Source organism: Hemiscyllium ocellatum, chromosome 2, assembly GCF_020745735.1.
Source record: "Hemiscyllium ocellatum isolate sHemOce1 chromosome 2, sHemOce1.pat.X.cur, whole genome shotgun sequence".
NCBI lineage: Eukaryota > Metazoa > Chordata > Chondrichthyes > Orectolobiformes > Hemiscylliidae > Hemiscyllium > Hemiscyllium ocellatum.
In genome coordinates this window covers 6,954,809-6,976,170 of record NC_083402.1, presented here as the reverse complement: position 1 = coordinate 6,976,170, position 21,362 = coordinate 6,954,809, and the positions used below count along the sequence as shown (strand labels likewise).

Genomic DNA, 21,362 nt, shown 5'->3' with positions numbered 1-21,362 from the left:
TGAGCCGCTCATTAGTTGGGTCCAAAAAACTGAATTCCCTCCTTAAATCCCTGTCTCTCTTTCTCTCTCTCCCTGGCAACTCAGTTCCGAAGAAGGGTCAACAGACCCAAAACGCTAAATCTGATTTCTCTCCACAGATGCTGACAGACCTATTGAGATTTTCCATCAACCCCTGTTTTTTGTTTCAGTTTCCACTAAAATGTATTTCTTTGATCAAATATTTGGTCATCTCTACAAATTGTGTAATGCAGTGACAAATGTCCTGCAAACTTCTTTGGGACATTTCATTATGTTTTTATTTTAATTCACTCACTGGGCTTGATTGTCGCTAGCTGGTATCTCCCTCATACAGACCAAGCCTCTAACCTCCTTCCTCTCTCTCTCTCTCTCTCTCTTTCTCTGTGCACCTTCAAGTCACTCTCTGTCTTACAGGCAAAAAGCAAGAACTTCCAGGTTGAGACTCGGCTCCAGCCAGATTCCGCCACCATCCCAAGGAGACCGTCTCACATCCACACGCCCACTGCTCCAGACGCCACCGTATCTCTCCACTCACAGGGGGCAGCTGGTCGTGTCCTGGACATGGCATGTGAAGATGCCAACTGTCCAGGCGACAGCTTCTGTATGAGTGACTATGAGAGTGGAGGGTCCAGGTGTCACTGCAACTTGGGGAAAACTGGGGAGCAATGTAACAGAGGTGAGAAAAAATACAGAACCTGCACAGAATTTACATCAATTTCCATAATATTGAAATGAGTTTCATACAATTTACATTTAGTTTGCATGTAATTTATATGTTGTTCACATATAATCTACCTTTGATTTGATTTATTGTTGTCACATGTACCTAAGTGAAAAGTTTTGCTTTGCAATACAGGCAGATCATAACATACAAAGACACAAAGATCATAGAGTGAATGAACAGTAAGGAATACAAAGTTATGATCACAAAGAAGCAAGATCAACATTAGATTTTGAAATTTGGGTGGTTTATTCAGAAGTCTAATAACAGTGGGGAATATGCTGTGGGTACATGTGTTTAAGCTTCTGTATCTCTGCCTGAAGGAAGAGGTTGGAAGAGATATGACCAGGTGGCAGGGGACTTTGATGATGTTAGCTGCCTTTTCACAGCAATGAGAAATACAGATGGGAACAATGGATGGGAGAAAATGAGGACTGCAGATACTGGAGATCAGAGTCGAAGATGCTGCCTGACCTGCTGTGCTTTTTCAGCACCACACTCTCAACAATGGATGGGAGGGTTGGCATGGTGATGGACTGGGCCGTGTTCACAACTTTCTGCAGTTTCTTACAGTCCTGGGCAGAGCAGTTATGTACTAATCTGTGATGCATTCAGAATTGTATGCTTTCTATGATGTAACTGTAAAGTTGGTGAGAGTCCTTATGGACGTGCCAAATGTCCTTAGCCTCCTGAGGAAGAAGAGGTATTATTGTGCTTTCTTAATCGTCACATCAACATGGGTGGGCCAGGACAGATTGCTGTTGATCGCAACTCTGAGGAATTCAACGCTCTCGACCATCTGCACCTCAGCTCTATTGACGTAGACAGAGGCATGACTTCCACGTTGTTTACTGAAGTCGATGATGAGTTCTTTAGTTTTGCCGACATTGAGGGAGAGACTGTTATCTTTACACCATGCCACCAAGCAGTCCATCTAGTTCCTGTATTCTGTCTCGTCATTGTTGGATATCTGGCCTTCAACGTGGTGGTATCATCACCAAACCTGTAGACGGAGTTCAGATGAAATTTGGCCACAGAGTCATGAGTATACAAGGAGTATAATAGGGGTGTGGGTACGCATCCTTGTGGGTCCCTGCTGTTGAGGATTGGAGGAGGTGCTGTTGCCAATCTTCACTGATCACACACTGTGGGGCAGGAAGTTGAGGATCCAGTTGCAGAGGACAGAGCAGAGGCCTGGGTCTCAGAGTTTGGTTGAGATTATAATGTTGATGGTGGAGTGATAGTCAATTAGTAGAAGCCTGACATAGGTATCCTTATTATCCAAATGTTCCAGGGCTGTTTGTAGAGCGAGGGAAATGGTGTCTAGTAGGCCGTGTTGTGCTGGTAGGCAAATTGCAAGGGACTGAGGCAGGCTGGGAGGCTGGAGTTGATGTGAGCAATGACTAACATGTTGAAGCATTTCATAGTTATGTAGGTCAGAGCCACCAGTAGGTAGTCACTGAGGTGAGCTGCATGTGTTTTCTTGGCATCGGGATGATGGTGGTCTTCTTGAAGCAGGAGGGCACTTCAGATTGTAGCAAGTAGAGGTTAAAGATCTGAGCGAATATTCCCACCAGCTGGTCCACACAGGATCTAAGTGCACGGAGGCAGACTCCATCTGGGCCAGTCACTTTCTGTGGGTTCCCTCTCAAGAAAGTCGATCTGCCTCAATGCAGGAGTGACTGAGGGAACGGGGCAGTCAGGGGTGTCGGAGCAGTTGACACCGTTTCGCTGACCCTCTGCTCGAACCAAGCGTACAAAGCACTGCTCACATCAGGGAGGGATGTATTTTTGCCCACTATTCTGCTCTGCATCATTTGTATCCTATTATGTCATGTGGTCCTTGCCACAGACTGTGGCTGTCCCTGTTGTTAGTTTGGGTCTCTAACGTAGACTGCTATTGCCTTCATTTATTCATGTGTAGTTTATATGCAGTCTACATATATTTACATATAATTTACACATTTTATATTGAATGTATAGAGATTTGCATTTAGCTTGCTTAGAATGTATAAACATTTACATAGAATTTACATAGTTTACATAGAAAGTTTGCATGGAACTTACATACATCTCAGAAATTGCATATTCATAATGTCATATTGCTATTTTGTATTGCATTATATTCACATAGGTTTACCAAAGATTTATCAAAGTTATTTATATTGATTTATTGTTGTCACGTACCAAGATACAGTGAAAAGTGTTGTTTTTCATGCTATTCAGGCAGAGCGTATCATACAAAGTGTGTCAGGGCAGCAGAATTGAATGCAGGATATAGCCTTACAGCCGCAGAGAAGGTGCAGAAAGAGATCAGAGCTAACATTTGAGAGGTCCATTCAAAAGTCTGATAACAGCGGAGAAGAAGCTATTTTTGAATCTATTCATACATGCATTCAAAATTTTATACCTTCTGCCAAATGGAAGAGGGTGGAAGGGAGTATAAACGTGTGGGAGGGGTTTTTGATTATGTTGATTGTTTTCCCAAGGCAGTGGGAAGTATAGATGAAGTCAGTGGATAGAAGGCTGGTTTGTGTGGTAGACTGGGCTCTGTAGAATTATGTAATATTTGCAGAGAATTTATAACCTTAAAACAGGTGAATGAACTCAATAGGATAGTTTATGCTCCCATGAACTTCCACATTTCCCTCTTAATCCAGTTGTAGAAACAAACATCAAACGCTTTTCTGAGTTATCGACCTGTTTTTATAAAAACAAGCCTCCTCCTACCCTCTTTTATCTTGCCCTATCAGCAATTGCTCCTCTTCCTTTCACCCCTCACGTGTTTGCTGAGTTTCCTTTAAAAACATTCCAATTCCAGCAAATGAAAACAAAATACTGCAGATAATGGAAATTTGAAGCAAAACCAGAAGGTGCTGATGAAACTCAGCAGGTCAGGCAGCATCACATGAAAGCCCTACAATGTGGAAGCAGGCCATTCAGCCCATCGAGTCACACCATCCCACCCAGATCCACCTATCCCTGCCACCCTGTGTTTCCCATGGCTAATCCACTTCGTCTGCCCATCCCTGACACTATGGGGAATTTGACATTGCCAATCCACCTACCTGCACATCTTTGGAAAATGGGAGGAAATCCACATACACACAGGGAAGAATGTAGAAAATCTACACAGACAGTTGTCCGAGAGTGGAATCGAACCTGGGTCACTGGCGGTTTGAGGCAGTAGTGCTAACCTTGTGGAGAGAATGACAGAATTAGTGTTTCAGCTCCATGACATTTCTTCAGGGTTGGGAATTACGACTTGTAAAAAAAATCAATACCCTTGGGGGCTACTATTGACCAGAAACTGAACTGAATTAAACATAAGGTGAGGATTTTTCATTCATTTATGGGATGTGGGCATCACTGGCTAGGCCAACATTCATTGCCCATCCCTGGTTGCCCCTTGAGAAGGTGGTGATGAGATACCTTCTTGAACCACTGCAGTCCATGTGCTATAGATAGACCCATAGTAGCATTAGGGAGGGAATTTCAGCATTCTGACCCAGCGAGACTGAAGGAAAAGCAATATATTTCCAAGTCAGGATGGTGAGTGGCTTGAAGGGAACTTGTAGATGGTGGTAATGCCATGCACCTGATGTTGTATGTTTCTATGATTCCAGTACAGGGAATGTTTACATCATTAATTTGAGTAAGCCTGACCTTTTATGATTTGATTTTTTTTTAAATAAAACCAGTCAACTCATCACCTTTTCTTGAATGAATTGAGAGGCTTTGTACATTGAAGAATGATGGTTTCAGTTTGACCGGACATTTTTGTTCAAGCAATCCATTTAAGTCAATGCACCCTTGTTAAAGTACTGCCAGGTCCACAAACCAATACCTACAATTGCAAGAATGGAAGAAATCAGAGGAGTAGACCATTCAGCCCATCAAACTCACATTGCCATCCATGATCTCTACTTCATCTCCACTTCCCATCTGCTCCCCCTTAATTCCCCAGAGATTTCACATCTGATCAACCCAGCCTTAAATATTTTCAGTGATGGAACCTCCACGTCCCTCTGTTAGTGAGAATTCACAACCCTTTTAAGTGAATAAATTCCTTCTCCTCTGAGATCAAAATAATTGGCCCCTCATCCTGAAACTGTGCACCACCTCCTCCCTCCACACCCCCACGCACCACCTGTTCTAGATTCTACTGATCAGCATCTCTCAGTCTGTAATGATGTGTAAATTTATGTGTGTACATAGGATTTGTGAGCATGCTCTCAAGTATTCTTGAATATCCCCAATGGCTGCCTTTATCTGTGTCAAAGGTTCCCGGGTTCACATCCCCTGTACTGACCATGTGCACATGATTCAGGCTGATGCAGCAGCTCTGCATTTTCAGGGGTGCTGTCTTTCAGGTGAGACATTAACCTGAGACCTCATTTACCGTCTATGTGAAGGTAAATGTTCCCAAGAGAATAATTCAAAGAAAAGCAAGGATTTAAAGGATTCTATATAACACCAGTCACTCCTTCTACCAAAGCATCTGGAATTAGATTAGATTACTTACAGTGTGGAAACAGGCCCTTCGCCCCCAACAAGTCCACACCGACCCGCCGAAGCGCAACCCACCCATGCCCCTACATATATCCCTTACCTAACACTAGGGGCAATTTAGCATGGCCAATTCACCTGACCCACACATCTTTGGACTGTGGGAGGAAACCAGAGCACCCAGAGGAAACCCACGCAGACACGGGGAGAATGTGCAAACTCCACATAGTCAGTCGCCTGAGGTGGGAATTGAACCCAGGTCCCTGGAGCTGTGAGGCATCTGTGCTAACCACTGTGCCACCGTGCCGCCCACTGATGGAGCACTGCAGAAGGAGCTTTACTCTGTATCTAACTCCAAGCTGTCCTTATTCTGGGAGTGTTTGCTGGGGACAATACAGAGGGAGCTTTACTCTGTCTCTCCCCCCATGCTGTACTTGTCCTGGGCTGCACCAATTTTAATTCTTCTGATTTCGGGTTTTCTATTTTTGAACACTGGCACCACCAGCTGATGATTCGGACAGTGGCAGCAGATTGAGTTCTGAAAGACAGATAGTATTAAGGTGTTTGGAGGTGTGTTTGGAAGTGACAATAGTAATTTTAAAAGTTCATTCACAGAATGTGGGCATCACTGGCTGGGCCAGCATTTATTGCCCACCCCTATTGCCCGGAGGGTAGTTAAGAGTCAACCACATTGCCGTGGGTCTGAAGTCACATGTAGGCCAGACCAAGTAAGGATGGCAACTTCCTTCCCCAAAGGATATTAGTGAATCAGATGGTTTTTTCCAACAATTGACAACGGTTTCATGGACATCAGTAGACTCTTAATTTCAGATTTTTGTTGAATTCAAATTCCACCATCTGCTGTGACATGATTCAAACCTGGGTCCCCAGAACATTGCCTGGGTCTCTGGATTAACAGCCCAGCAATAATATCTCTAGGCCATAGCCTCTCTCCCATGATTGAGTGTGATAAGAAAGGAGGACAGTGTGATTGAAAGAAGGGCAATGTGAGAGGAAGGGTAGTGTGTTTAGGATGGAGGGTAGTGTAATTGGGAGGGAGGATAATCTGATTGGGAGGGAGGGTTGTATGATTCAGAGGGAGAGTGAGGGGTAAGAAGCAAATCCACTTTCAGCCTCCCCGACCATCAATATCTGAGCACAGAGGATTGTGGGTAGCCTTCTCCTAAAGAGGGGCTCCTGTGTAGCCACTAGAGGGCCATGTGTGGGCCTCATGCTGATGCCACTGCTATTCAAGTAGCAGGGGCTTTACTCTGGAATCCACCTCCCCTAACGTGCCAGTGATCCATTCCCGACAACTACAACTCTCCATTGAGCCCACACTCATCCCTGTCCATTGTAATACTGGCTGTGAGCACTACTCTTGATGGCGCTGTTGGACAGCCTCTGCCCCTGATGGGCCAGCCGTTGTTTTGGGTATGGGATCTCTGCAGTATTGGCAGTTTGATTGAGCTGTGTAGCTCAGTGCCTATTTTCTTTGTAGCAGCATTAGGTTTCTTGGTTTCACAACAAATCTTCCAACCTGTGAACAGAGCCCCACACCTTAACATTCCCCTGTCCCCAACACTAAACTCCACCACTTACTGCATTGGTATAGCACCTTCTATGAACTCAGCACATCCCAAAACACTTTCAGCCAATTAGGTACTTTTGGTATTGATCACTGTTATAACATGGGAAGCAAGACAGCCATTTAGTGCCCAGGAAGATCCCATTAATAAGAATGAAGCAATAAGCACATCATCTTTTATTTCTCCTGAGCGACATTTATTGAGGGATGGAAATTGGGCAGGAATCTGGGGAGATCTGCCCTCCTTTTCCTCAAAGTGATCTTTTATTTCCACTTAAGAGGACGGGGGTTCCAATTTCTTGTTGGAAAGATGGCATTTCTGTTTGTACAATGCTCCCTCAATATTGCTGAAAATGTGTTGCTGGAAAAGTGCAGCAGGTCAGGCAGCATCCAAGGAACAGGAGATTCGACGTTTCGGGCATTCTCCTGTTCCTTGGATGCTGCCTGACCTGCTGCGCTTTTCCAGCAACACATTTTCAGCTCTGATCTCCAGCATCTGCAGACCTCACTTTTTCCCTCAATATTGCACTCAGATTCTCAACCTGGAGTTTTACCTTGTTCTGTTTTGTAACTCCTGCTCCCTCCTCCTCCTCCTCGTGCTTCCTTCACCTTCCCACAAGACCCACCAGAGTGTCCCCTATTCTAACTCATTGGGTACTAACTGTGAACTTGGATTTTGGTCAGACAGAACATGAGCCTTGCAGAACAGAGAGACAAATTTCCAAAGCTTTTCAGCTTGCAAATATCAGGAGTAAAAAATGAGGTCTGCAGATGCTGGAGGTCACAGCTGCAAATGTGTTGCTGGTCAAAGCACAGCAGGTTAGGCAGCATCTCAGGAATAGAGAATTCGACGTTTCGAGCATAAGCCCTTCATCAGGAATAAGAGAGAGAGAGCCAAGCAGGCTGAGATAAAAGGTAGGGAGGAGGGACTAGGGGGAGGGGCGATGGAGGTGGGATAGGTGGAAGGAGGTCAAGGTGAGGGTGATAGGCCGGAGTGGGGTGGGGGCGGAGAGGTCAGGGAGAGGATTGCAGGTTAGGAGGGCGGTGCTGAGTTGAGGGAACCGACTGAGACAAGGTGGGGGGAGGGGAAATGAGGAAGCTGGAGAAATCTGAATTCATACCTTGTGGTTGGAGGGTTCCCAGGCGGAAGATGAGGCGCTCCTCCTCCAGCCGTCGTGTAGTTGTAGAACACCTTCCATCCCGACCTGAAATTCACCTGGACTGTCTCAGACTCCTCCCTCCCCTTCCTAGACCTTTCCATTTCTCGGGCGACCGACTCAACACAGACATCTATTATAAACCGACTGACTCCCACAGCTACCTGGACTACACCTCCTCCCACCCTGCCCCCTGTAAAAACGCCATCCCATATTCCCAATTCCTTCGTCTCCGCCGCATCTGCTCCCAGGAGGACCAGTTCCAACACCGCACAGCCCAGATGGCCTCCTTCTTCAAGGACCGCAGATTCCCCCCAGACGTGATCGACGATGCCCTCCACCGCATCTCCTCCACTTCCCGCTCCTCCGCCCTTGAGCCCCGCTCCTCCAACCGCCACCAAGACAGAACCCCACTGGTTCTCACCTACCACCCCACCAACCTGCGCATACAACGTATTATCCGCCGCCATTTCCGCCACCTCCAAACAGACCCCACCACCAAGGATATATTTCCCTCCCCTCCCCTATCAGCGTTCCGCAAGGACCACTCCCTTCGTGACTCCCTCGTCAGATCCACACCCCCCACCAACCCAACCTCCACCCCCGGCACCTTCCCCTGCAACCGCAGGAAATGTAAAACTTGCGCCCACACCTCCACACTCACTTCCCTCCAAGGCCCCAAGGGATCCTTCCATATCTGCCACAAGTTCACCTGTACCTCCACACACATCATCTATTGCATCCGCTGCACCCGATGTGGCCTCCTCTATATTGGTGAGACAGGCCGCTTACTTGCGGAACGCTTCAGAGAACACCTCTGGGCCGCCCGAACCAACCAACCCAATCACCCCGTGGCTCAACACTTTAACTCCCCCTCCCACTCCACCGAGGACATGCAGGTCCTTGGACTCCTCCACCGGCAGAACACAACTACACGACGGCTGGAGGAGGAGCGCCTCATCTTCCGCCTGGGAACCCTCCAACCACAAGGTATGAATTCAGATTTCTCCAGCTTCCTCATTTCCCCTCCCCCCACCTTGTCTCAGTCGGTTCCCTCAACTCAGCACCGCCCTCCTAACCTGCAATCCTCTTCCTGACCTCTCCGCCCCCACCCCACTCCGGCCTATCACCCTCACCTTGACCTCCTTCCACCTATCCCACCTCCATCGCCCCTCCCCCTAGTCCCTCCTCCCTACCTTTTATCTCAGCCTGCTTGGCTCTCTCTCTCTTATTCCTGATGAAGGGCTTATGCTCGAAACGTCGAATTCTCTATTCCTGAGATGCTGCCTAACCTGCTGTGCTTTGACCAGCAACACATTTGCAGCTGCAAATATCAGGACACAAGAATGTCATATTTCAAAGAACCGCAACAATTTATACTCCAGGAGAAAAGAATACTGATTGGTTGAGGTATTGCTAAGCAGAAAGCAATGGGAGGGGCCACATGTTCCTCAGGGTTCCCTGTAAATTCAAAAAATGGTGCAAGGGTCTTGCACATATTCCTTCATTTGCAGTGAATGCGTTCTTGGGTATCAATGGTTAAAAATTTCCAGTGACATGACTTTCCTTTCAGAAATATTTAACATCTGGAAATATTTAACATTTGGGCGGCACGGTGGCACAGTGGTTAGCACTGCTGCCTCACAGCACCAGAGACCTGGGTTCAATTCCCGCCTCAGGCAACTGTCTGTGTGGAGTTTGCACGTTCTCCCCGTGTCTGCGTGGGTTTCCTCCGGGTGCTCCAGTTTCCTCCCACAGTCCAAAGATGTGCGGGTCAGGTGAATTGACCATGCTAAATTGCCCCTAGTGTTAGGTAAGGGGTAAATGTAGGGGTATGGGTGGGTTGCGGGTCGGTGTGGACTTGTTGGGCCGAAGGGCCTGTTTCCACACTGTAAGTAATCTAATCTCTAGAACTCCTCATTTACACAGTCATCTCTTCATTTCACACTGAAGAAGCTTGACATTATCCAGGGCAAAGTAGCCTCTTGATAGGAATCATATCCTTTCTCATCCCCACGGATGCTCAGAAGCAGCATCTACAAGATGCACCACAGAAATACATCCTTAGCACCAAAGCACCTTCCAAACCTAAAACCACTTTCACCTAAAAGGCCAAGGGTAGCAGATACATGAAAACACCACCACCAACAAGTTCCCCTCCACTCACCATCCCGACTTGGAAAAAGTGCTGAAGTGTTGCTTGGTCAAAATCATGAAACTCCCTCCCTAAAGGCGTTGTGGATCCACCTCCAGCACATGGACTGCAGCAGTTAAAGAAGGCAACACCCACAACCTTCTCAAGGGGCACCTAGGGACAGGCAATAAATGCTGGCCCAGCCAGTGATGCCCAAATCCCATAAATGAATTTCTTTCAAAAATCTGCTGTGTCCAATCTGAACCAGTCACTTCTGATCTAGTCACTTTCTCTGATGTCCAGGGTTTTGACAACTTGCTGCCTCACCTAGACAGTAACAAGGTGAAATGAAGTGGTGATTAAGAGCCTTTGGCTGGACTCTGTGCACTGTTGTTGATGTAACTGACACATTTTCACTCCTTTCACCCCTCTCAGATATCGCTGTTCAATTCCCAAAGTTCTATGGTTACTCCTACCTCACCTTTGAACCTCTCAGGAATTCTTACCAGAAATTTCAGATAACCATTGAGTTTAAGGTGAGTCTAACTGTGCAAAAAAGATCTGCAGAAAAAAAATTGCAATAGATCCATGATTGTGTCGATAAAGAGGCAGTTTCAAGTATTTTACTACTGTGTAAACTGGGAAATATTACATTTAGTTCCTATATCTAAAGTATTGATATAGACTGGGAATATCTGGGGCTCAAGCTTGGATCCCCACAAGCCCCAGCCGACCAACTTGAGAGTTTGTTCTTTCTTCCTACTTTCTGTTTGCTTCCTTTTAATGAATGTCATGATTCCAGCTGATTTTGAAACAGTACTGACAATTCAGATCTCTGAGTGAAACCTGACTTGGTAGATCAATTGTTTATTTTTTTTAGTTGATTATCCACATAGGAGGAGGTCATTCAGCTTCTCGGGACTGTTTCACTATTCAATGAGATCACGACGGATTTGTGGCCTTACTCTGTTTACCTGACTTTAGTCCATATCCTTTAATACGTTAGCTTAACAAAAGTTTATCTATCCCAGATTTAAAATTAACAACTGATCCAGCATCTATTGCCATTTGTGAAAGAGAGTTTCAAATCTCTACCTCCTCTTATTGCAGAAATACTTCCTAATATCTCTCCTGAACAGTCCGGTCCTAATTCTCACACTATATCCATATTCTCTTTACCCTGGCTCCTGATGTTCATTCATTCCCTTGTCGAACTCGTGCAGGCTGATCTCGATGATGGTTTGCTGTTATACTGCGGAGAGACAGAGAATGGCCACGGAGACTTCCTGTCTCTTGCAATCATTCGTCGACGCCTCCACTTCAGGTCAGACTTTTCCTTTGAAAATACTACTGAGAAAGCTGCCCTGTATTTACACAGCTCCCTGCGTTTACACAGCTCCAAGGCATTTACATAGTTTCCTGCATTAACACAGCTGCCTGCGATTTCATAGCTCCCTGTATTTACATAACATCTTATGTTTATGCAATCCACTGTGTTTACGTAGCTTCTGAACTTATACAGATCATCCCTGTGTTTACACAGCTCTTTGCGTTTACACAGCTCCCTGCATTTACACAGCTCCCTGCATTTACACAGCTCCCTGCGTTTACACAGCTCCCTGTGTTTACACAGCTCCCTGCGTTTACACAGCTCCCTGTGTTTACACAGCTCCCTGCGTTTACACAGCTCCCTGCATTTACAAACTCCCTGCATTTACACAACTCCCTGCGTTTACACAGCTCCCTGCGTTTACACAGCTCCCTGCGTTTACACAGCTCCCTGCATTTACAAACTCCCTGCATTTACACAGCTCCCTGTGTTTACACAGCTCCCTGCGTTTACACAGCTCCCTGCGTTTACACAGCTCCCTGCGTTTACACAGCTCCCTGTGTTTACACAGCTCCCTGCGTTTACACAGCTCCCTGCATTTACACAACTCCCTGCATTTAACCAGCTCCTGCACATCATTCTATGTTTATGCAATCCACTGAGTTTACGTAGCTTCTGAACTTATACAGATCTACACACTTCTATCACTTTTACATTTACACAGACCCTGGTTTCCATTTCCACCCCACATTTACACAGTCCATTGCATTTAACAGTCCCCTGCATTTTCATAACTCCTATATGTAGACTATCTCTGCATTTACAAAACCCCTGCATTTGCACAATGCCGTGCTGCAATTATATATCCCCTGAGTTTGCACAGCCCCCGCATTTACATGGACATCCACTCTTTACACGGCTCCTGACTTTATGGCTGGTTGCACATTGGGATTATGAAAGATGCTATGACAATGCATATCTTTCTTTTGTTTCCTAACAGGTTTAATTGTGGGACAGGGGCTGCAGCCTTGGTCAGTGAGAGTAGGGTACAGGCTGGGCATTGGCACACAGCCACTATCTACAGGCATGGTGTCAATGGCTGGTTACGCCTGGACAATGACGCCCCAGTCACTGGCAAATCCAAGGTAACCTCTCGGCACCTAGACGTAGGGGCAGGTGGTGGAGGGACTGGAAGAGGGATGGTGGGGGAGGGGACGGATAGGAATGGAGGGAAGAGAGCAAGAGAAAAGAGAGACAGCAAAGTAGAGTTGGGGAAAATGGAGGACAGGAAAGGGGATTGGGGGAAAGAGGGTCTTTATGAATGAGGATGGGCAGAGAGGGAGAGGAGGGGGATGAGTTATTGAGCAAAGGGACAAGGATGAGATTCATGAGGGAGTGGGGAGAGAAGGGTGATGGATAGGGATTGAAGAGTGTGAAGGAGACATGTAAAAGGAGTCAGGAGGGAGAGATGGAGGGATGGCATGGGGTTTAATGTAGGAGAGAAGATGAAATTGGGAGGATGGGAGATCAGGAGGGAAGAATAGAAGGAGTAGAGGGCAAGAGAAGGGGAACGGGGCGAGAGGGAAAGACAGAAAGATAGAGAGGAGGGTCAGAGAGAGTGGGAGGTTGGGAGTATAGGCAAAATACTCTCTGTTGAGAGTACAGGAGAGTATAGAGCAGAGAGTGAGTGAGGAAGATAAAGGATGGGAGAAGTAGAAGGGGCGAGGTAGAGGAAGAGAGGTAACACAGGAGGGAAAGAAGAGAAAGGGAAGAGGTGAGGGAAAAAGAGTAGGGGAGAGAACAGAGAGTGAGAGGAAAGGGAAGTGTTTAGAATCATTAGGGTGTAATGGTTTTAACTGAGGATTGGAATGGAGAACAGGAAAAGGAATTGATAGAGAGAAGAAGGAGATGGGAGGAAATTGCTGTTACTGGGATTGGCAGGTTTGCATGTTACATCGGGCCCAGTGGGATGCAACACCTCACTCTGGACTTTGCTGTTCCTCGCAGGGACACTACACTAAGATCACGTTCCGGTCACCATTGTACATTGGCGGTGCACCAAGTGCCTATTGGTTGGCCAAGGTGGCAGGGACCAATCGGGGATTCCGAGGCTGCGTCCAGTCACTGGTCATTAACGGCAGACGGATCAACATGCGAGGCTGGCCCACAGGCCGGGCGGTCAGCGGGGCTGACGTTGGTACGTGTGGGTGGTGCTGGGAGAGAGGCTGGATGCTCTGGGCTGGGTGACTCAGTATCAGTTGAGCTGTGTTAACAAACCCCCTGGATTCACCATCAGCCACAGTGATAAGGGAAAAGTCTTTGGCAAAATCACAGAAGTGTTATGGCACAAAGGGGAGCCATTCGGTCCATTGTGCTTACACTGGCAATGTCCTTGGAAGGCCACAGGTCTTATGTCATCCCAGACATAGGAGGATGATCAGGCCATTCAGCCCTTCCAGCTTTGAATGGACTTCATTCAGTTTTAAGATTGCCACCTTACTCTGGACAGTTCCACTGTTCTCTCACCAGAGAAAATAGTTTCTCACTATCTATAGTGTTGAATCTCATCATTCCTTCAGTGTCATAGAACATAGAACATAGAAAAGTACAGCACAGAATAGGCCCTTTGGCCCACGATGTTGTGTCGAGGATTAATTCTAATGTTAAATAAAATAACTTAACCTACGCACCCCTCAATTCAATGCTGTCCATGTGCATGTCCATCAGTCGCTTAAATGTCCCTAATGACTCTGCTTCCACCACCACCACCACTGGCAATGCATTCCATGCATTCACAATTCTCTAGGTCAAAATGCTGGAATTCCCTTCCTAAGGGCATTTTGGATCTACCTACAGCACATGGACAGCGGTACAAGAAGGCAGCTCACCACTACCTTCTCAAGGGGCAGCTTAGGGGTGGGCAATAAATGGTGGCTCAGCCAGCATATCAGTTTTACTTCCGTGAACATGAAAATCCCCTCCCATCGTCCTGATCTTGAATAGAATGCTTTTTCTTTTCTGCAGGAGGGTTCAGACTCTAATCGGGGTCCTGGCATCGCAGCGTAAGAATGAAAATTCCTTGAGCCTCTTCAGAAATTTGCTGAGATCAGGCTCATGCGGTCGTAGTCTGAACTCCACTTCCTGTCTGCTCCCATCACCTTAGATTTCCCTGTCAATCATTAGAAAGTTTAGCCTTGAATGTATTCAGTCAAACGAATTAGAATATCAGATTAATGAACATCTAACGGAATTAATTCCTCCTCATATGAGTGCTAAATGGGAGATCTCTTCTTCTGAAACTGTGGGGTCCTAATTCCTAGAATCCTCCATGAGAGGAAACATAATCACAGCACCCTCCCATAAGACTATCAGACATAGAGTTGAGGTAGGCTATTCAGCCCATCAAGTTTGCCCTGTCAAGCCCATCTGATAATCCCCAACTCCACTTTTTTGCCTTTACCCCATAACTCTTGATTCCCTGACTGATCAAAAATCTGTCTACCTCAGTCTTGGATATATTTAATGACCCAACCTCTACAGCCTTCTGTGGCAAAGTTTCACTATCCTCTGAGAGAAGAAATTCCCCCTCATTTCTGTCAATAGTGTAAATCTGAGATGATGCCCTCTGGCCCTAGACTCTCCCACAAGGAGAAACAATTTTCCTTCATCTAGCCTGTCACATTCTGACAAACCTTACACATTTCAGTAAGGTCACCTCTCATTCCTCTAAACTGTGATGAGTACAAACCCAAAAGAATCATCTCATTAAATAACCCCCTTCAGGAATTAGTCTACTGAACAACATCCACAGTTAAGTAGATTCCTCCTGAATTAAAGAGATCAGTACCCTGGGTGTAGTCTTAATAATGACCTGTACATTTGCAGCAAGACTACTCAACCCTCCCCTTTGATAAAGTCCAACTTGCCCTCTGCCTTCCTCCTTATTTGCTGTACCTGAATGCTAACTTTGCATGCTTCATCCAACATCACCCAGATCTCTCTGCACCACAGAATTCTGCGGTCTCTGCACTTAAGTAATATTCTGCTTTTCTATTCTTTCTGCTGAAGGGACACCCTCACATTTTACCACATTATACTCCAGCTGCCATATCTTTTGCCACTGACTTTGTAGCAACAGCAGGAGTTTAGTCAAGGGGTGATCCTCCACCCCCCCCCCCCCCCCCAGCCCACTCCAGATAATTGCGCACAGGTAGATCCCATAATATCTCCTCAGGCAAATCTTTGCAGATGTTATGAGGAAGGGGGGAGGTGCATTTGATTGTGGAATCACTCCATGGGAAATGGGTCTTGTCCATTCCTGTAGTATCTCGTGTAGTGACTGGGTCCGAAGATCATTTGCTCACACTTCAGATCTGAAGCACAGATAATCCAGGCTGACGTTTCACTTGTTAGTGCTGGAGGAGTGCCACTCTGCCAGAGGAACGGGTTTCTGGATGAGATGTTAAGTAGAGCCCCTAGCTGCCCGCTCGGATGAAGGTGAGAGCTATAGGTGAGCAGAGGAGTTCTCCATGTAAGGTCAGCAAGATGGCAGGATGAGAAAGGGTTAAGAACCAGCCCAATGTGTTCCAATTTTGTTTGTCTTCTAACTGGACGGAGGGACAATGTATCTGCATCAGGTGACTTTGTGTTGGGGGAGGAGGCATTGGGGTATGTCATGTGACCAAATCTCCAGGACTGAATCCAGTACAGTTGGTATTCCTATTGTCAGGCCTTACTTTACTTATTGTTCTGTGGGATTCTCCAGGATATTTCTGGACTTTCCAGAGATCTTACTGGTCCAGCTCAGATACAATGCCAATCCTGTAAATCTCCATCATCATGGTTACTTTACTTGCAGAGGACTTCCCTGAGGTTACCGCTTATCCAAACCTCACACAGTGTCCCCTCTGTCCTCCTGCCTTCACCGGAACCTCTTCCAATCTCCTGAAATCAGTGTTTGCATTTACCTAGGGGAGTGCAGCGCTGGATTGTGCAATAGGGTTTCCTGCATCAACGGTGGGAGCTGTGTCCCCCACAGAGCTGACTCTTACCTGTGTCTGTGTCCCAAGGGTTTCCGAGGGAAACATTGCGAGGAAGGTATGTGCTCCCCACCCAGCGTCTCCCTCCATACGTCATGCTGGTTGGTATTGTTGATGAGTCTTTGTGTGAATCTGAGTGTGCAAGTGAGTGTGTGCCACTGTGAGATTGTGTGTATGTCAGTGTGACAATATCAGCAAATGTGTGTCAGTGGCTCTGAGTGAATGTGTTGGTTAATCTATGTCAGTGAGTGTGTCATCAAATGTGTGGGTATGCGTCAGTGAGTGTGTGTAGATGTGTGTCAGTGAGTGTGTCTATGGGTCAATATGTGTGAGTCCATGTGTCAGTCAGTGAATATGTGTGTGTGTGTGTATCAGTGACTCTATCTGTATATGTATGTCAGTGAGTGCGCACGCGTTTGTGTGTGTGTGTGGAGGGGGTCAGTGAGTGAGTCTGTGAGTGTGTTTATGTGTCTGTATGTATGTGTATGTATCAGAGAGTGTGTCTGTGAGTATATGTGTCAGTGAATGCTTGTGTCTGTCTATATGTGTATGTATCAGGAAGTGAGTCTGTGGGTATGTGTGTCAGTGAGTGTGTGTGTCTGTGTATGTGTGTGTATATCAGTGAGTGTGTCTATGGGTCTGTGCATGTGTCAGTAAGTTTGTCTGCATGTATGTGTGTCTGTGGGTCAGTGTCATTGTGTGTCAGTATATGTGTGTGTGTGAGAGAGTATCAGTGAGTGTGTATGTGTGTCTATTATGTGTAGGTTGATGGGGAATGAGGTTGAAGCTTAATGTGGACCTGAAACCAGCCTTGATGAGCACAAGGTATAAAGCTTCACCTTCGTGCCTCCTTTTCGCAATGTTTAAGTGTTGTAAAAACCCACCCTGCTCATTAGTATCATCTAGGGAAGGAAACTGCCATCCTTACCTGGCCTAGCCTGCATGTGACTCCAGACCCACAGCAATGTGGCTGACTTGGAAATTGCCGTCTGAAATTGTTCTGGCAACCATTTAGTGCAAGAGCAATTAGGGTTGGGCAACAAATGTGGGCAACACCCACATACCATCGATGAATTAAGATCATTCCAAAATTCAGAATATAGATCTGTTCAGATTATATATCTGTTTCTGATGCAAGAACTTTACAATTTATAACTCAAACCTCTGCTCTTTGTGTTTCCAATGATTCTGTGGCCTAGCTTTCATGTTGGTGGTCCCACAATTCAATGCGTCAAGAATGTCCTACGCTGGCCTGCCTTGGCCAATGGAGCCCCAGTATTACCTCTCCTTCATGGAGTTCCAGATCACCTTCCGCCCTGAGACTGCCAATGGGGTCATCCTCTACAGCCACGACACCTCCAGTAAAGACTTCATCTCCCTCAACTTGGTGGCCAGATACGTGGAGTTTCGCTTCGACTGTGGCTCAGGAACCGCAACCATCAGGTCAGAGTTCAATTACAAAACGCACAGTGGCCTGTCCTGCCCACCAAATCCTCATCACCCCCTCCACCATGTATATCAAAGGTGGGACTCGGTTTGCTCAGTCAGGACATTTACGATGCAGAATGATACCGTCAGTGCGGATTCAATTCCAACACCGGCTGAGGTTACCGTGAATGACTCACCTTCTCAAACTTTCTTCTTGCCTGAGACATGGTGACCCTCTGGTTAAACCGTCCCCAGCCAGCTCTCTTGCTAATGAGAGAGCAGCCCTATCATTTGATAAGCATTTTAAAGCAAAGGGGGTTCATGAGATGGTTCATGTTAGTGGGAATTATAGCTCTGTGCTTGGAATTCCCTCCCTAAAGGTATAGTGGGCCTCCATACAGCACATGGACTGTAGCTAAATATAAACCATGGACATCACCTGATGAAGGGGTATTGTTCTGAAAGCTTGTGATTTCAAATTAACCTGTTGGACTATAACCTGGTGTTGCTGGATTTCTGACCTTGTCCTGCCCAGTCCAACACCAGAACCTCCACATCAAGGGCTAAATATTGACCAGGACACTGAGGAGAACCTTCCTGCTCTTCCTCAAAACAGTGTTAGGAAATCATTCATCCCAAACCTGAGAAAACAACTGGGATCAGGGAAGAGGTGACAGCACAATGTTTTCTTAGTGCTGACGCACTGGGGCAACTGAAGGTAGGCAGTTACATTTTTTTTGAATTCGCTCGTGGGTAGCAGGCTGGGTCAGCATTTATTACCCATCACTACATGCCCTAAGAAGGTGGTGGTGAGCTACCTTCTTGAGACACTGGTAAATGGTTAACACAGCTGAGCTAGTCAAACCAATTTTAACAAAATCCCGTGCCATTGACTCAGCACTGAGAAAACATTGTGCTGTCACGGAGGGTAACCACCTCTTCCCTGATCCCAGTTGTCTTTTCAGGTTTAGGATGAATGATTTCCTCACATTGTTTGAGAAAGAGAGGAAGGTTCTCCTCAGTGTCCTGGTCAATATTTAGCCCTTGATGTGGGGGTGCTGGTGTTGGACTGGTCAGGACAAGGTCAGAACTCCTACAACACTAGGTTATAGTCCAACAGGTTTATTTTAAATCACAAGTTTGGAAAGAAACCCCTTCATCACGTGATCTCCTTAGTTTATATTTAGCCCTTGGTTAACACCACATTAAAAGCATTACAGGGTCATCATCACATTGCTGTTGGTGAGATCCTGCTGTGTATAAATTTGAAATATCCCGAAGTGCTACTCCAATGCAAGTTCTGTCGTTCCTTTCTTGTTAAAACTGACTCAGGAAAATCTCCTTGACAGGAAAAATTTACACAGCTACATAGGGAATAGGAACAAAAGAAGCCCCTTCAGCCCCTTTAATCTATTCCACAATTCAATATGTTCATGGCTGATCTGTTTGTGTTTGGAATTCTACATTGCTTTACATGACATGATGTTGAACTCTTTTTCTGTTGCCTTTGCCTCCATGCACATTTCTTTTCATAAGAGACCTCTGTCTGTCCCACAGACGCCTTCACCCACCTCCACACGCACCTGGATCTCTCCCTCTGGCCTTTTACCTGCACTTCACCTGTTCATCAAGAGCTGCCAATGTGACATTGGTGACCTTAATTTCTCTGCGCCCAGCCTCCCATTCCCCCCCTCCCCACCATCCCCCCCGCCCCCCCAACAGTTCACGCATCCAAACCTATCTCCCTCTGAACTGGCTGTACTCCATGGATCTCAGATCCAACTCTGACTTTGTAACCGAGCCAACTTTTAATGGTGGTGCTGTTGTTGTCTGGCACATTGACCTCTACATAGCTGAGGCTGTGTGCTACCTCTCAGATCCTCCTCCTATCTGGTCCTGGACCGTGACTCCACATTGGAACACTAGGTTATTGTGCAGGAAAGTCAGAACTGCAGATGAAGAGTGTGTTGCTTGAAAAGCACAGCAGGTCAGGCAGAATCTGAGGAGCTGGAGAATCAACGTTTCTCAAGCATAAGCCCATCATCAAGATTGAGGGGGTGGGTCAAGGTGAGAGATAAATGGGAGGGGGTGGGGCTGGGGGGAAGGCAACTGAGAATGCAATAGGTGGATGAAGTTGGAGGTGAAGGGTATAGGTCAGAGAGGAGGGTGAAGCAGATAGGTGGGAGGGAAAATAGACAGGTAGGACAGATCAAGAGGGCAGTGCCAAGTTGGAAGGTTTGATCTGGGAGGAGGGGAATTGAGGGAATTGGTGAAATCTACATTGCTCTGGGATACGGTGGGGAGAGGGTCTGGGCAGACAGAACACCTACTTGCAGAATGCGTCAGAGAACATCTCTGGGACACATGAATGAAACAATCCCACCGCCCCGTAGCCAAACGCGTTAACTCCTCCCTCCCACTCCTCCAAGGATATGCAGCTCCTGGGCCTCCTTCACTACCAAACCCTTACCACCGGACACCTGGAGTAAGTATGTGGATTTCACCAGTTTCCTCATCTCCCCTCCCCCCACCTTATCCCTGATCCAACCTTCCAACTCGGCACCACCCTCTTGATCTGCCCCACATGTCCATGTTCCTTCCCACCTATCCGCTCCGCACACAATTTTATCAACCTATTGCATTCTCAGCTACTCCCGCCCACCCCCCCCCACACCACAACCCCAGCACTATCTGCCTCCTATTTATCTCTCAGCCCCCTTGGGCCATCCCCTCGTTTCTGATGAAGGGCTTTTATGCTCGAAATCTCGATGGTCCTGCTCCTCGGACGCTGCCTGACTGGATGTGTTTTTCCAGCACCACACTCTTCGACAGCAGATTATTGTGTCATTCCTGATGAAGGGCTTATGCTCGAAACGTCGAATTCTCTATTCCTGAGATGCTGCCTGGCCTCCTGTGCTTTGACCAGCAACACATTTGCAGCTGTGATCTCCAGCATCTGCAGACCTCATTTTTTACTCTACAGCGGTCACTATTTTCACTTCATTTGGTGATCTGCCCCCAGTGCCTCCAAGCTGATAGTGTCCCAGCCCCACACAGCCAGCATCTACCTCCTTCCCAAAACTCACAAACAGGACTGCCCAGGCAAACCCATCGTTTCTGCCAGCACCTGTCCGAACAAAACTGATCCCTTCCTGCTTTGACTCGATTTTTTTCCTCCTCTTGTCCAATCCACAACTCCTCTGATACTTTGCGTCGGTTTCAGAATTTCCTGTTTGTGGGCTCCAGCTTCCTCCCTTTACACGTCCATCCTCCATCAGGATGGCCTCAGGGCTCTCTACTTCCTCCTGGAAAAAATACCGCCCCCATCCACCACCACCCTCCTCCACCTGGCTGAGATCATTCTCACTTTAAACAACTTGTCCTTTAGGTCTTCCCACTTCCTTCAGGTCAAAGGGTGCCCATGGTTACCTGCAGAGA

At 46.7% G+C, this 21,362-nt stretch overlaps 1 protein-coding gene across 3 annotated transcripts in view; it reads left to right on the top strand.

Moving 5' to 3' along the window:
- Nucleotides 1–21,362, top strand: part of LOC132821638 (pikachurin) — a 110,244-nt gene that overhangs the window by 60,514 nt on the left and 28,368 nt on the right. For 2 of the 3 annotated variants that reach the window (XM_060834361.1, XM_060834351.1), the window contains 7 exons: nucleotides 415–694; nucleotides 10,563–10,663; nucleotides 11,351–11,451; nucleotides 12,458–12,602; nucleotides 13,465–13,654; nucleotides 16,429–16,554; nucleotides 17,696–17,939. In XM_060834361.1, the coding sequence (XP_060690344.1) occupies nucleotides 415–694; nucleotides 10,563–10,663; nucleotides 11,351–11,451; nucleotides 12,458–12,602; nucleotides 13,465–13,654; nucleotides 16,429–16,554; nucleotides 17,696–17,939 (1,187 nt within the window). The remainder of the gene's footprint in view (nucleotides 1–414; nucleotides 695–10,562; nucleotides 10,664–11,350; nucleotides 11,452–12,457; nucleotides 12,603–13,464; nucleotides 13,655–16,428; nucleotides 16,555–17,695; nucleotides 17,940–21,362) is intronic. The other variant, XM_060834359.1, reaches the window with a different exon arrangement.